The 15,415-nt window shown below is 50.2% G+C and overlaps 2 protein-coding genes and 1 non-coding gene across 3 annotated transcripts; 2 read left to right on the top strand and 1 right to left on the bottom strand.

The window, feature by feature from the left end:
- Positions 1-358: 358 nt before the first annotated feature.
- Positions 359-442, top strand: Trnal-uaa. The gene has a single exon. It is a non-coding gene; the product is annotated as a tRNA-Leu (tRNA).
- A 1,095-nt stretch (positions 443-1,537) lies between these two features.
- Positions 1,538-4,086, bottom strand: LOC122620273. The gene has a single exon (XM_043797657.1). It carries the CDS (start codon positions 3,555-3,557, stop codon positions 1,917-1,919), a length of 1,641 nt encoding a protein of 546 aa, XP_043653592.1. The 5' UTR covers positions 3,558-4,086; the 3' UTR covers positions 1,538-1,916.
- A 3,719-nt stretch (positions 4,087-7,805) lies between these two features.
- On the top strand, positions 7,806-15,380 carry LOC122619602 (rootletin). Its single transcript, XM_043796626.1, has 9 exons — positions 7,806-8,297; positions 8,520-9,803; positions 10,337-10,488; positions 10,545-11,921; positions 11,988-12,163; positions 12,232-14,219; positions 14,363-14,791; positions 14,852-15,027; positions 15,084-15,380. Exons 1-9 carry the CDS (start codon positions 7,806-7,808, stop codon positions 15,145-15,147), a joined length of 6,138 nt encoding a protein of 2,045 aa, XP_043652561.1. The 3' UTR covers positions 15,148-15,380.
- The last annotated feature ends 35 nt before the right edge of the window (positions 15,381-15,415 follow it).

Genomic DNA, 15,415 nt, shown 5'->3' with positions numbered 1-15,415 from the left:
ACATACGGTCACACTTTGGGGTGGAACATGTGTGGAATGTGGATTTATAAAAACAAACTGAGCTACTTTTTGAAGTTTAATTTTTCCATGGAGGTAGGGGTAACCTGTATTCTAGAGAGGGGTTAAAAATTTGATTAGTGACGATGGCCATTAAATCCCATAAATATTTTAAGTCAGAAATATTGTCTCTCAACCGGTCACATTGTTGCTACCTTTTTCTAATACTTAATTAGCGATCATTTGTTATTTGTAGTAATGTAAATATAATTCTTACATAATTATTATAATTAAATAAATTGTAAACGCCCGTCCCAGCTAGCAAAACATTTATGGTACTTTTTGACAACAAGTTTCCCCAGCCAGGTTGGCCGAGCGGTCTAAGGCGCCAGATTTAAGCTCTGGTTCTCGAGAGAGAGCGTGGGTTCGAACCCCACACCTGGCAAAAAGCAAGTTGTTTTTTTTTTAATATATTTTTTAATATTATTAAAGAAATGAGAAAAAAGTATTAGCTTAGCAAATAAATGCAGGGGAACATGAGTAAGCACGGAATTGCCGTATCTTTATGAGGGAACATTTCAGTGATAACAGAACAATTTGATTTTAAAAGATTAAATAGCATTCTAGTACGCAATATTTGTATACATTGTATAAATCATTTTTATTTAGGTGTATACGTATTAGCTGAAGTTCCAATTTGAGTTAATTTATTAGATGAGTAGTTAGCTCCAATTGTTACGCTTGAATGCAAATAAGAGACGCCTTTCTACCCCATAAATTATGCAAATAATTTTGAAATTTCTCTTTTTGGCCTTCTGGTGCACTGCTGTCCACCCTCTAATGCACTTCGCTGGCCCATTGATAAGGATATCGTGAATGGAAATGGCTCAGTTACCGCCAACCAACCGCAATTAAGCTGACCCAAAGCCGTTGCCTGGTAACCCAAAAGGTGTCCACAACAACTAGCCGGGCTCAGGAAGCAGAAACGTGGCCAAAACAACCACCGCCAGGAGTGCAGGCACCACCAAAGGACCAAGGACAAACCCTTGCAAGCCGTCTGGTCAGTTCGGTTTGTGTATTTAAACAAGGAACAACGGCAACGTGTTTAATATTCAGCCAGATGCAGTTTACAAACGGCTTACTAATATAAATGGGTAAATAAAAGATACAAATATGTGCTGAAATTAGGATCAATGGTGTAAACAAGTTTTCCACTATCTTCTGTTTATGTAAATAGTGGTATATAGTTACGGAAAAAATTTAGTGAATAAAACGTCCTTGTCTTCAACTTAAGTGAATGACGTAAATAAAAGTGCTTACCTACAAATAAAGTAATCAAAACATGAAAAATAAAACAAACTCTATTCAAGAGCATATCATATTCTAACACCATCATGATATATGAAGAAACAATCCTAAATAGTTGGCTTACATTAATCTACCAAGTAATTTTTACATCGCAAATCAAAAAGTGCCACCCATCCAGCTGAGTTTCAAGCGAAATAAAGCGCACAAGTAAAAAATTAAGTCAAATGGGCAATTAAAATATAAATATTATTTATTGTACAATATATTGTGGTATAAAATCTATATTCGTGCATGTGTGTATGTGGTGTGCGTGTGTGGTTGTGTGTGTGTGAGCGGTACACGTTTGTTTTTTAACGGCCTAATCTTCTTAGATGGATGTTGAACCCCATTGGCGTAAACAAAAAAAAGAAATATTATAGAATGCAAATATATATGCATATATGCATATATATATATGCCATATAGATTTCTATATATATTTCATTATTGATCAGTCTGTGTAATCTCTCTCGCTAAAGAAACGCCTGACGCTGGATGCTAGATGCTAGATGCGGCTGTTGCGATGCTTAATGCTGATGCTGATGCTGTGGCTCCAGCTCCGGCGGCTCCGTTCAATGAACCGGCACCGTGATGCGCGGCGATAAGCTTTTGGTCGCGCTGCGATTCCGGCGCTGCAAAAACAGCTTCACGTTCTCCAGGGGCAGCTGGAAGTGATAGTAGGCGCAATAGGGCAACGGATCCCAGTAGGCGAACAGTGCCTCTCGCTTGTCCAGCGCCGTGGTCGAGGTGCTCCTCTCCAGCGCCGACCAGCTCCAGTTGGGCAGATCGTCCTCGGGCAGTCCCCGCCTGTGGATGCACTTCATCGCCCGGCACAGCAACTGGGCATGCGATCGATTGTGGCATATGTAGGGCAGGGCCACGCCAAGTCGCGTGCCCAGCGGCACGAACTGACCGCCGTGGGCGGGGCTCTTGACCAGCCGGAAGCTTATGTGCCCATTGATGGGCCTCTGGAAGCGCATCTTGGCGAAGAAGGAGCGCAACCAGAGTTCTATCTGCGCCTCATCATCCCTGGGCACTGGGATCAGGTTCTTGGTGTGATGCTCCACCCGACAACTCACATTGGCCACCACCCTCGAATCCTTGACGGTGGTGCAGGTCACATAGTGATGATAGCCCGGCTGATCCCGCACCACCAGCCACGGCTGCCGCTCGCTGATCTCGTGCTGGTTCAGCTTCAGTTCCGCCCGCCTATTGGGCAGTATGTACTTGTGCCGCTCCAGAACTCCCTGCATTCCAGCGGCCATGAGTATGTTCCTATAGCTGCCGACGAAACCGCTCTCGTAGATCTGCTGCAATTGCCGTGGAGCAGTCAGCACCACATGGGCTGGCAGGGCCATCTGTTGTTGCTCGCATCTCTGAAAGAGCTGGAGACAGTCATCCAGCTGCAGGGTTTCCTGCACGCCAGGTATGAAACTGGCACAGCCCAGCACCTCCAGATGGGGTCGGGCCAGGGAATCATAGTACGCCGGACTGGTGGCACACACGGGTATATAGACCGAGGGTCGTTCCTTCTTCACTATGTGACACAGGGCTGCAATGTACTGATCCGGATTACTGGCCGTCGGCCGTGGCACCAAATAGAATTTATCCACGGCTGTGGAAAACCTGGCCAGTCCGAACAATCCCTCGAACTCAAAGACCACCACACGGGCGCCGGATCCGTAGAAATTCCTGGCCAAATGTAGGGTCTGTATGGTGCTGCCGCAGCTGAGAAGTATGGTCTTCTGGCGCTGCACTGCGCCCAGCTCCTCCTCGCCACTGAGCAGCCACTTGACCAGGGCAATGGGCACCCGGAGCAGTTTCCAAAAGATCCAGAGCAGGGCGGACAGCCAGAAGCTGGGCGCCGCAATGGACAGTGGTATGTAGAGGACGTATCTCAAGATGGTCAGCACCAGGCGCATCAGCAACTGTGGCCCGAAGAGCAGGACTCGGGTGCCCAGATTGGGTTGTGGCGGCGACTGCGTCTGAAACTGATGCCTCAGGAGATTGCCATCGGCGGTGCGCTGCCGTCTGAGGGTAACAAAGTGCTTGTGGGCCGTCTGGGATTCCTTGTCCTCCTCCTCCTCCGACTGGCTGGGGTGCTCCGGTATCAGATCCAACGAGTTGATGCGCCGGAACTTGGAGCGCGTGGCCTGGCGCAGTTGCCGGGCGTGCTCCTGGCGCAACAGCAGATCGTCCAGGGTCTGGGACATCTTCACTCGCTCACTCGCGTATTCCGTATTATCTACGCCGTGTAATCACCGATTATCGCTGCCGTGCTGCTGCTGGCAAAATCCGAACTGTGACTAAATCGCGTTTTAAATAGGAGCTATACTTTAAACCTATGGGATGCAGCCGCGACCGTTGATAACCCACCCCAGACACACATGTCCATCGGCGCTGGGATCGGCCAATCCCTGTCTCTATACCTTGTGCACTGTCAGAAAAACTCCCACAAACTAATCACCCGGCAAATTGTTCTTCAAAATGATTGGACCTAATGGGTGGGGGGGTACCTTATCACACTTATTAGTTAATTGCACTACTTTTATGGCCACTGGAAATAGAGTCCATCAGGTACTAGCTCCATTGAAAGTCCTATAAATAGCACTATCAGATTCAGACACTACACGAAAACCTTAAGTTTAAAGTCTGCGTATTTCAAAATAGTGACCTTAATAGTTATGACTTGCGGTAATTTCTGGTAGGTCAGTTTCTTCTTGTCCATGCTGAATGGCTTATCACAATTTAATTATTAGTTGCCAGTCTAGACTTTCGGTTTATAAGAAAGATTCATAGTTCTTAAAAACCTCTACAAGTTCAAAGTACTACATGCCGGCACTATCATATTGTTGATTGCTATTGTTTAGTTACCATGTAACAGCATTACAAATCAAGATTAGTTAACTCGATGTGATTATAAAATCCGGTAGCCATAATCTAGATGACGGAACTCTCTCAGTGTAGCAATATAAATTGGCTGATCAGCCGAACAATGTGTTGGCGAACGTGATGTTCATTGTCGCCAACTCTCCGGATGATCCGCTCTCCTCCGTACGTCTGAGAATCTTTTTTTTTTTTTTTTGGCGATCGGGTATAAATCATCGTCGCCGCTTGAAGGTTCCATCGATGTGGAGGTGGCGCCCGTTGCCAAGAGAGCCGGGAAATCTCCGTCCGTGCCGAAGATCAGTTTGCTGAGTTCGGGGATAGCACGATCGATGCATTGCAGGTCCACAGGCGGCAGATCGCCACTTTTGTGGCCGGCGGGACTTTGGCCTGGTATTCAATCCCATTGCTGCTGCTGATAAGTGATAAGGGGGTCTACTATGAAACCCCGTGGCGGCAGTAAGAAACTTATGCTCGGCAATAATCTCACACCTACACATAGTATAGACCTTAGATTAAAAACCGAAAGTGAAGCAAACAAAACACCTTAATGGGCGAATGCATAACCAATCTTCGGACTTTGAGAGTCTACATAGTTGTTCGCGAGTCTGATTTCCACATCTGTACGGCGGACACGAGTGCTTAATGGAAGGCATTCTGTGTACCTGGCACTTTGATATCTCCTCCTCCTGCCCAAGGTCGCTGATCAGGTTCAAAGCGGGCCTGATAAGCGTGTTTGGATTTCCATATATTCCATATATATATATTCAAATTGAAATTCAGCGATCGGGCTTTATTGTGGCATTATTTCGTCGTCGCTGTGCCATGGAAATAGCCGTCTCACCTATGTACCTACTACTATTTATATATGGCGAATGCCGTATGGGCTGCATGAGTATGCAGTTCTCTGATATGAACGATGGCGATAACCCCAGGAGTCCACCATCGCAATAGAATTCGCAACCTGAGCCAGGAAACATTTTGACATTTGCTTTCAGCGAGGTATTTTCAAAGCGATCGAGACTGTTGATAGTGCCAACCAGGTTTGCACTTTCCGATTTTGTAATACGCGGGAAATGCGATTGATGTTTGTATAAAACTATGATAGGATAGGAAGATATTATGCTAAACGTTACAGGAATAAGCCATTCTTAATGATTATTATTTTGTGGGACCATTATTTCGTATTCCTGCATTGTTTAGCATAATATCTATAGGCAAGGGTTGAACTATTCATGGCAGCTCATTTATATTCACCGCAAATAAATCATGAAAAGGGTTAATCGCATCGACAGAGTCACCTGTGCTATCTCAATTTATTGCCCCTGCCGGTTGACTTATTAAAAGCAGTTGGGCATGAAGTTGGCCATGTGACCAGGCGAGCCTGGAGTGGAACCACCACCTACCCATCACCACCCACCACCAGCTGTACTGTATACTGTATACCCCATCGATATCGCCCGATTTGACCGACCGCATTCGGAGCAATATGCTCCGAGACACGATTTGCATTTGCATTTGTTGCTCGCTCGCACGCCAAACATAATTGTGAGCTCCTCTTTCCGTAATCAATTGCGGTTGCCGGTGGTAACCAGGAATTTGTTAATTCAATGTTTATTCTGCCCCAGTCCCATGCACCCCTTCACAAGTTGCAGTGGGTCTCCAGACGGAGCTGGCCCTAATGGCGGTTAGTTCGAAAAGGGAATCCCATCGACTTGCTCCATTCTTCTACCTCCTTGCTGACAACTTCACTGGGCGCTCAGTTGGCTCAGTTCCGCGTCCGCAGACAGTTCGAGTCCTGGCCAAAAAAAAACAGGCAGTTAGGCCCCCAAGCCCGATTTACTTTCCCTACCGAGAAGCGTTAGTTGCGTTAGTGCTTCCGCATTCCGCAAATTTGTGTCAATTGCCACCAGGCAGGACACGCTAGTGGAGGAGCCAAGGAGTCAAGGAGCCAAGGAGCAGGCTTTGAGCGCCAGGATTCCGTGATAACTTGATGAGTATTCAATTGGAGCTCAATCAGTTAACAACAGTGTGTAGTGCGCGGTCTTAATTTGGACGTAATAAAGTAAAAGAAACAAAAGCAAGTGCCTCAAGGATTTGGCTGGAATACATATATATCAGCCACATTCACTGCCAGTGAAAAGTAAGTTGCAGTTAGGGATATGGGATAAATAATTCGAGAATACGAAATACGAAATATTTTGTGAATTAAAATAATAAACTCAGGGCTAAAACCTTTTATTTCTTGAATATTATACCATAGCTGATTTCAAAAAGGAGTTAAGATTTGTTTTTAACAAGACCTAAAACGAACGTGAATGTCTTGTAATATGTACTTCTTAAAGAAACACCTAAAGGAAATGAAATGTGTTGAATAAGTTCGTTCTACTCATGTTATATTAGTTAATAGAACTGCTTATATAGACTATCTACCTATGATTCATTCTATATTCTATGACTTCCCCCCGTTTTCGCTATAAACTTCAATCACGACCTCCATCTGACTGAGTCCTTGGTGATAGCAAATCGAGAACTAAAATAGAAAGTAGAAGCGCCATGGAGCAGATTGCATGCCAAATCATAGTCGCACTATCAAGGATATTATTATTATACGTTTATGGTTTGCATAAACACAGATGGCAATGGCTGGGGTTGGGGGAATCATTGGGTGCACTGGGTGGCGGGATGGGGAGCGGAGCATAAGGAGCTCAAAATTAGAAGACGCATTCGTGTCAAAGGAAGTTTCAACAGCGGCGGAAATGTTGTTTATTAAAATAAATACGAGGACAAGGAAATTCTTATGGCTTACGGGGGAGTGGAGTTGGCAGTTGGGCCATGGGATTGGAGGAGCTCGGGGTTGGTGGGCACAAACACTTGCTGTCCTGGTGACAGACTGTGCAATGCGTGTCGTCCGGGTTCCAAAAACAATTTCCTCAAGTGGGCCCCAAAAAATATCATTCGAATGTATGGACGTAATGGAGAGAAGTCCTGGCTGGGATCCTTGGACGATTGTGAACAGGAAGGAGGGGGGCTGGTGGAGATGGGGCGCCGAGCTTGTTTATTTGCGAGGAAACATCACCTCGGTGGAGCTGTCATGACGACTGACTCCAGGCCCGGAACAAGTTAATAAATCAATTTGGACTAACTTATCGAGTCCGTCTGTAGCGTAGGCGAGGCGCCAAACTTTTGGCCAGAAAGTTTCCGCTTCATAAAGGCAATACCCCTTTTAAATTCCACGAAGGGGTTGATGGGATAAGCGAAAGCTTAGTATTAATGGGTATAAAATCATGTTTGTAAATATTAATATAAGCTGTAATCAATCGTATATATTCTTCTTAAGTGAAATCAGCCCCTGTTCATCTGTTAGTTTAAATCTACTTATACTAGAACTAAACTTGTTCAATAATACAAAAATATTTCAAATTGATTAGAGGGTACAGCCTTGTGCTAATACCAAAACTACACAAGTTTCGTGTGATTTTTGCGGCTGCACGCAATGCCAACCGCAACACAGAAATTTCACTGAAGCCAGCGAACCGAACTCACGCTCTCATCCCAACCAACTCCTTTCGCAGATGCAGGCGTATCGCGATAACTTCAAGCAAACGCCCTGCCCATCGGCCGTCGACCTTCAGGCGGCTGGAACACCCCACCCACCGGGCACCGCCTCCCGGCTGCCCTTCTCGCGCACCCAGCGTGGGCGTGACCCCTCGGCCAGTGCCGCCTCCGTTGCGGGCGGCCTAACGCCCAGGATGATGAGTCCGGGTCCGCCGGGCGCCGGAGGAGGAGGAGGAGTGAGCGGTGGCGGGGGAGATCCCTCGGCCCTGTTGCGGCAGAACCAGGAGCTGCGCCAACGGCTGGCCGACGAGTCGCATAGCTATCGACGCCGCCTGGACACCTACAAGCAGGCGCAGCACAACCAGGCCAACCTCGTCAGCCGGCTGCAGTCGAAGATCCAGCAGTATCGCCAGCGTTGTAGCGACCTGGAGGATCGCATGCACGAGACCATTAAGCCGACGGCGGGAGCAGGACCCAAGTTGACCACGGGTCCGACCAACCAAGTGCTGGTGAGTAGTCGACAGCTGGGTACGAATGTTCTTAATTGTTAAGGGCAACGTTGCGTATGAGTAATATCATTATTGCTCGATTTAATCAATTTGATTTATAATTTGGGGATCACAGGCTAATGCGATTGCAGCTATCATTGAAATTCCAACATATTCCATTGTTGCGAAATAAATCAATTGAAATCCAAGGATACTGTAGCTCATGCCCATCTTGTTTTTTAGTGCTCAACTTCTTTAACTCTGGGGCAGAGCAGCTTGCCCTGCAGCTCCTCGCTGGACTCGCCGCCACCCAGCTGCAGTCGCGACTACGTCGACGATGTCCTGGTCACCGGCGGAGGCGGCGGAGCGGCGGAACTGTGCCGCAAACTGGAGGAGGAGCACCAGCGCTGCGAGCAGATCCTCGCCCAGAACAGCGCACTGCGTCAGCAGCTGGAGGAGTCGAATCGCACCAACGAGGCGCTGACCAACGATCTGCAGAAGCTGACCAACGACTGGGCGGGTCTGCGGGATGAGCTGCTGATCAAGGAGGATGAGTTCAAGGAGGAGGAGCAGGCCTTCAAGGACTACTACAACAGCGAGCACAATCGCCTGCTGAAGATGTGGCGCGAAGTGGTGGCCGTGAAGAGATCCTTCAAGGAGATGCAGACGGCCATGAAGGCGGAGGTGGCCAAGATGGGTCAGGAGATCAATTGCGTGGGCAAGGACATCAGTGGCTCCAATGCCACGGTCGCCTTTGCCGTCCAGCAGGCCAAGCGGGCGGCGGATGAGGAACTGAAGCAATCGCAGCGCAGCAACGATGAGCTCCAGAATCAATTGGCCACGCTGAAGGTGCAGTACGAGAGTGCTCGGCACGAGATCATGGAGCGGGATCAGCGACTACTGGAGCTAATGAATCAGCTGAAGAAGCTGGAGGATCGCTGCGCCCAAGCGGAATCCCAAGCAGCGCTGGCCAGTCGCTATAGCGACGAGATCGAGCGACTGAACAATTCCATGCGCGAAATTGCGCAGGCTGTCGTTCAAGATGCTGAGAACGCGGATCGCGAGGCGGACGCCGAGGTCACCGGCGGTGTCATGCAGCACATGCACCTGACGCGTGACGCCGCCTCCGTGGCGGGCGGAGCAGGTGGAGCGGGCAGCACCGCCGGCGGTGGTGGCGGGAAATCACCGCGTCGCAACTCGACACGCGCCTCTCAAGCCTTCGCCGAGGGCACCATCTCAGCCGTCCAGGCGGCGCTCCACAAATACCAGCTGGCCCTGCACGACATGCAGGTGAAATTCCAGAACACCAGTGAAACCCTGCGCACCACCAAGTCGCAGCTGGAGACCAGCGAGGGTACCAAGCAGCTGCTGACCACCAAGATGCAGCAGCTCACCGAGAAGTTGGACAGCAGCAACTCCAAGCTATCGGAACTGCTGCAGGAAAGGGAGAGTCTGCAGCGCGGACTGGACGACATCCGCGTTCAGAAGCAGCAATCCGAGATGGGACGAGCCGATATCAATAGTGCAGTAAGTGGATATGGTATATTGACCCATTCTGTGGTGGTTTCCGATCCAGGGATCCAAAGTTCTTTGGAATATTTTTTAATTAATAAGAAATATCTGGTTTTTTCCGAGTGTGGATGTCAAGGCGGATTGGGGGCGGATCGTTGATAACTCGATTAGTCTGCGTCTGCCTCTGATTACGCCGTAGATTGTCTATAATAATAATAATAATGATGTTTCCAACTCAAATCCGGGGTGATGCCATGTCTGCGATGAGTTACAAATTATGGCTGCGAAGATTGCATTTGCAGCCGGCGTGAGTGGAAACGACAAGGGCCTAGGTTCATCAGCACCGGGATCTCGTATCTCCAAATGGGTTGACTGGGATCGGTTGCAAAGTGGGGATAGTATAGAGCTTGTCTATATCAAAATGGCGTTACATAACATTATAGAAATGTAATACATAATTATATAATAAGAGTAAGCTTAAGTGTGTTATGCAATTATTTCTAAAAGCTGTCATTTAAAATCAAAACATTTTATATTGCTTCTTATAGTTCGAGAACCTGAGCGGTGATTATGAGAAGATGCAGCTGAACTGTGGTAAGCTCCAGAAGCGCATCGATTCCATGGAGGAGGACAAAAAGGCAGTGGAGCTGGAGATCCAACGTATTCTGAAGGACAAGAACATAACCGAGTTGAATTTGAGGTATAAATTATAGTACCACTTAAATAATAACCACTAAACATCTGGAATCCCAACAGGTCCGAGGAAGATCGCAGCAGTCGTTTGCGGGAGGAGACCATATCCTTGCGCGAGGAGCTCAACCGCGTGAGCCTGAACCGTGATCTCCTCGAGCAGCAGCGCATCGAGTCGGACAATCTGATCAATCTGCTGGAGAAACAAAAGTCCGATCTGGAGTACGATCTGGACAAGCTGTTGCTGGAGAAGTGCGATCTGCAGGAGAAGCACGAGAAGCTATCCAACAACAGTTGCTCCACCAGTGATGAGCTGAAGAGCGTTCAGAATTGCCTCCAGGAGGCGCAGGAGGAGCGCAAGAAGCTTCGCATTCAGTCCGTCGATCAGTGCAATGAAATTGGAGAACTAAAGAAGGAGCTGGCCATACTGGACAAGGCACGACTCGAACTGGAGACGGACAATCTGTCGGCTGGCGAAAAGCTCAAGTGTCTGCAGCTGGAGAAGGAGAAAATCCTGCAGGACTTGGCCTGCGTCACCCGCGATCGTGGTGACATCCACAACCAGCTCACGGCGATGTGTCGCAAGAAGGAGGCTCTGAACGAGGAACTTATGCGGACACGCCAGCGTCTGGAGCAAACCACCGAAACCAACAGCCGTCTGAATAGAAATCTGGAGGAGATGGTGAAGGATGTGGAGGAGAAGCAGGTGGTCATCGATCTGCACGAGAAAGACACTCATCGCTTGAACGAACTCCTGGCCGCCCTGCGTTCGGAGAAGGAGTCCTTGGAGTCGGTGCTCTTCGATACCAACACCTCACTGGAGGCCACCGAGGAGCGACGCAGTCAGCTGGAGCGGGATCTGCAGGAGGCTCTGGTGCGCGAGGAGAGCCTCAAGAATCACGTGGCTCGCTTGCAGAAGGAGCTGGAGCAGTGCCAGCGCAAGGCCCAGGAGACCAAGACGCAGTTGCTCAACGCTGCCCGTGCGGCGGAGAGTGACTTCAACCAGAAAATCGCCAATATGCAGGCTTGTGCCGAGGAGGCGGCCAAGCGACATGGCGAGGAGATCCTACAGTTGCGGAATGCCCTGGAGAAGAGGATGCAACAGGCCCTGCAGGCGCTGCAAACGGCCAAGGATGATGAGATCGAGAAGTTGCAGGAGCGGCTGGCCACCTTGCAGGCCCATCTCGAGAGCCTCGTTCAGCAGCACGAGGAGGCACTCATCCGGGCAGAGAGCGAGAAGCAGCAAGCCCTGCTGATTGCCCATCGGGATAAGCAAGCGGTGGCCGAGCGCTTGGAGGCGGTATCCCGGGATCTAAAGACCGAGCAGGAGTCTCTCGATCGGAGCAGACGGGAGGCCAATGCGCGGGATGAGAAGCAGAGGGCGGCCATTGCCCAGCTGAAGGACGAGATGGTGCAGATGCGCACCAAGGAGGAGGAGCACAAGTGGGTGATACCATAAATAATTACATTTCCAGATATTTCATATGTGTATGTTTACTTGATCTGCAGAATTAAGTTGGAGGAGTGCATCCGCAAGCAGGAGCTGCAGTTGAGTAGCCTGCGGGAAGAGCGCGAATCTTTGTGCCGTGTGAGTGAGGAGCTAAAGATGGAGATTCGGCTGAAGGAGGACAAAATGGAGGGCACCAACAACGAGCTGCAGGATGCACTGCGCAAGTCCAAAGAGGGTGAGTCCCGGGGCATCTAATCCTACACAGAAATTCACCCTAATCCTCATCTAAAATCCCTTTTGCAGGTGAGGGCTTCATCGATAGCTTGCGCAAGGAGCTGACCGACTGTCGCCGGCAACTGGCGGACAGCAACATCGAGCGGGACAAGTATTCCGGCAGCAACAAGGAGCTGCGCGACCACGTGAAGCGCGTGGAGAGCGCCAAGCGGGAGCAGGCACGCGCCATCGAGGAGGCTCTGCAGAAGATCAGCAATCTGGAGGACACCAAGAACTCGTTGGAGAACGAACGCACGCGATTGAGCACCATACTGAAGGAGACGGAGAATCACTTCACAAAGACCACCCAGGATCTGAATGCTACCAAGGCGCAGCTGCAGAAGGCTCAAGTGGAGTTTGCCCAGAAGGACGAGGGTGGCAAGGAGTTGCAGTGCAAGCTGGTCGCCGAGGTGGAGTTGAAAGAGCGGGCACAGCAGGAGCTCTGCCAGATTAAGAAGCAGTTATCGGACCTCGAGGCCAATCTGTGTGCCACCCGTCAGGAATTGGGCAGGGCTCGGTGTCAGAACAACCAGGAGGAGCATCGCTTCCATGCCAGGGAGCAGGAGCTGGCCCAGCGCTTGGAGGAGGGTCGTGGTAGGGAGAAGCGCCTGGAGGATCAGAAGCACAACCTGGAGGTCTGCCTGGCCGATGCCACCCAGCAGATTCAGGAGTTGAAGGCCCGTTTGGGCGGCGCCGAAGGTCGCATCCGCGCTTTGGATGAGCAGTTGTCCTGCGTGGAGCTACACAAGCGGGACACCGAACAGAAGCTATCCTCGGTGGTTCACACTCTGCGCAGGATTGCTGGCATCCAAGTGGACGGCAGTGTGAATCTCTCACATCGTTTGCTGAGTCCCTCGCGAAGATTCAGTCCGTCTCGCAGTTGCGGAGACTATGACAACAGGAGCACTTCACAATGTCCGGATGGACCAATCGATGTGGACCCGGATCTGGTGAGGAAGGGTGTCCGCAACCTGATGCACCAGGTGGCTCAGTTGGAGCGCGAGAAGGATGACTACAAATCCCAACTGGGAGCAGCAAAGAAGCAGCTCCAAGATGCTGCTGAACAGCAGCTGCGATGCGACGCCAAGCTGGGCAAACTGCAGGCAATGCTAAGGAATCTCCAGGAGGAGAAGAGCAATCTGGAAACGGACCGCAAGATGAAGATCTCCGCCATCCAGGCGCTGGAGGAGAAGCTCAAGCACCGCAACGATGAGTGTCAGATGCTAAGGGAACGTTTGGCCCAAACCGAGATGCAACTGGCTGCCACATCCGAGGAGAATGGCCAGAACGAGGAACGCCTGGAGAAGAGCCGACAGCAGTGCTCCAAACTGGACAACGAGAAGCGCCAGCTGCAGGAGGAACTGGCCAAGGTGGAGGGCCGGGCCAGCAAACTCGATCTGCAGCGGGTTGCCATGGAGGGCGACCTTACCAGGCTGCAGATGGCTCTGCAGGAGAAGGACTGCAGCATTCGTCAAATGGCCGAGCGTCTGGAGAACCAAAACCGTGCCCTGACCCAACTGGAGGATCGCTGTACCGCCCTTAAGACCACCGTAGATCAGTTGAAGGAGCGCCTCCAGAAGTCCGCTGTGAGTGAAACCCAGCTGCGGGGCGAGCTCAAGACGCTCCAGAAGGAGCTTTCCGAGCAGGGTCACTGTTCCCAGGCCAACGAGGATAAGCTGAAGCTGGTGCAAAAGTCGCTGCAGACCGCCGAGAACGAGAAGCGCATCCTCACCGAACGCCTGGACAGCGCACAGACCAATCTCAACGAGCTGCGACGTAGCCAACAGGCCCAGCTGGATGGTAATCAGCGGCTGCAAGAACAAGTCACCGATCTGGAGGTTCAGCGCTCGGCCTTGGAGTCCCAGCTTCGGATTGCCAAGTGGAACCAGGAGAGTGGCGGTGACAAGGGTCTGACAAACGGCAACGGGGGCGGCAATGGCGAGGAGGAGCTCAGCAGGCAGCTGAAGTCCTCGCAGCGGGAGAAGTCGGAGCTACGCAGCAAGCTGCAGACCCTGCAGGTAAGAAAAGTAGATGTTATAACCAACTCTAAAGTTCACTGGGCGTATACGTGATTTATTTTAATAAATTAAGTATACGCAGTGTTGTCGGTCCTGGTTCAACCTAGCTTACAATTACTTACCTTAACTCCAATTTTGTACAGGACAAAGTCAAACAGTTGGAGTGCGACCGCAAGAGCAAGTTTTCTGGCGGAAACGCCTACGATCGGGCTGAGAAGTCCAACTCCTATTACGGTGGCGCTGCTGAGTCCGGCGAGTTCGACTCCAATCGCTACGATGTGGGTGGCGGCAATGCCGGCACTGCTGGTGGAGGCTCTTTCAACTGTGGACTGGATCACAGTGTAATCGAGCAGGAGACGCGCGATCTGCGCCTCAAGGTGCGCCGCCTGGAGACGCTGCTGGCGGAGAAGGAGTCGGAGCTGGCGCGCTGCAAGGCGCGCATGAACGACAGCGCCAAGTGCCATGATGGCTTGGATGGGGATCGCTATCGCAGTGCGCAGATGCACGCAGAGAAGCTGCTTGACGCCAGGGAGCAGTCGCATCGGCAACAAGTGCTGCGCCTGGAGAACCAGGTTGGTAGCCTAGGAACGTCGGAAATTAATAATTTCTACGTCATGTGCCCCACTTTTCAGATCTCTATGCTGCGCGAGCAGTTGGCTCAGGAGGCCAAACGGCGGCAGCAGTACATTCTACGCAGCTCAAAGGCCAATAGGGAAATGCAGCATTTGAGGAGCACCCTAGGAGATTCCCTGCGCAATGTCTCCCAGCACCCGGTGGATCCCCATCTTCTGGAGAGCGAGAGTCGGCGGTAAGATTCACGTTCATATTTGTTATTCCAAAACCTTACCACATCATACATTTCAGTCTCGATTCGGCTGTTTCCATGAGCCTGCCGCCGTCGACCTGCCGGGACTATGATCGCGATTAGAGTGATGTGAAGTTAAGATTTGGTTAAATTTGATCCCGCCAAGAAGACGTAACGCTCACTGCCATTTGCATTTATTTAGAAAAAGGCTTCCTGGACTCCTCCAGACGCAACTGAGTTAATCATCACGTGCATTTCAACTCGTTTGCCTTAGTACAATTCTAGCTGTTCATTGTCTGCCCTGTTAGACAATCGAATATAGTGCGTTCCATCCAGTCGCAGCGATAATGACATCCTTACATCTCCACATAAATATTTATGCATTAATGGG

This window comes from Drosophila teissieri, chromosome 3R (genome assembly GCF_016746235.2).
Source record: "Drosophila teissieri strain GT53w chromosome 3R, Prin_Dtei_1.1, whole genome shotgun sequence".
In the NCBI taxonomy this organism is placed as follows: domain Eukaryota; kingdom Metazoa; phylum Arthropoda; class Insecta; order Diptera; family Drosophilidae; genus Drosophila; species Drosophila teissieri.
This window is presented reverse-complemented; position numbering and strand designations above follow the sequence as displayed.

Excerpts from the sequence above, each read along its gene's own strand:
- LOC122619602 (XM_043796626.1), top strand. The coding sequence starts at position 7,806 with ATGCAGGCGTATCGCGATAACTTCAAGCAAACGCCCTGCCCATCGGCC. Across the intron at positions 14,220-14,362 it reads GCAAGCTGCAGACCCTGCAG|GACAAAGTCAAACAGTTGGA; the intron begins GTAAGAAAAGTA and ends AATTTTGTACAG. Across the intron at positions 15,028-15,083 it reads CTGGAGAGCGAGAGTCGGCG|TCTCGATTCGGCTGTTTCCA; the intron begins GTAAGATTCACG and ends CATACATTTCAG.
- LOC122620273 (XM_043797657.1), bottom strand. The coding sequence starts at position 3,557 with ATGTCCCAGACCCTGGACGATCTGCTGTTGCGCCAGGAGCACGCCCGG.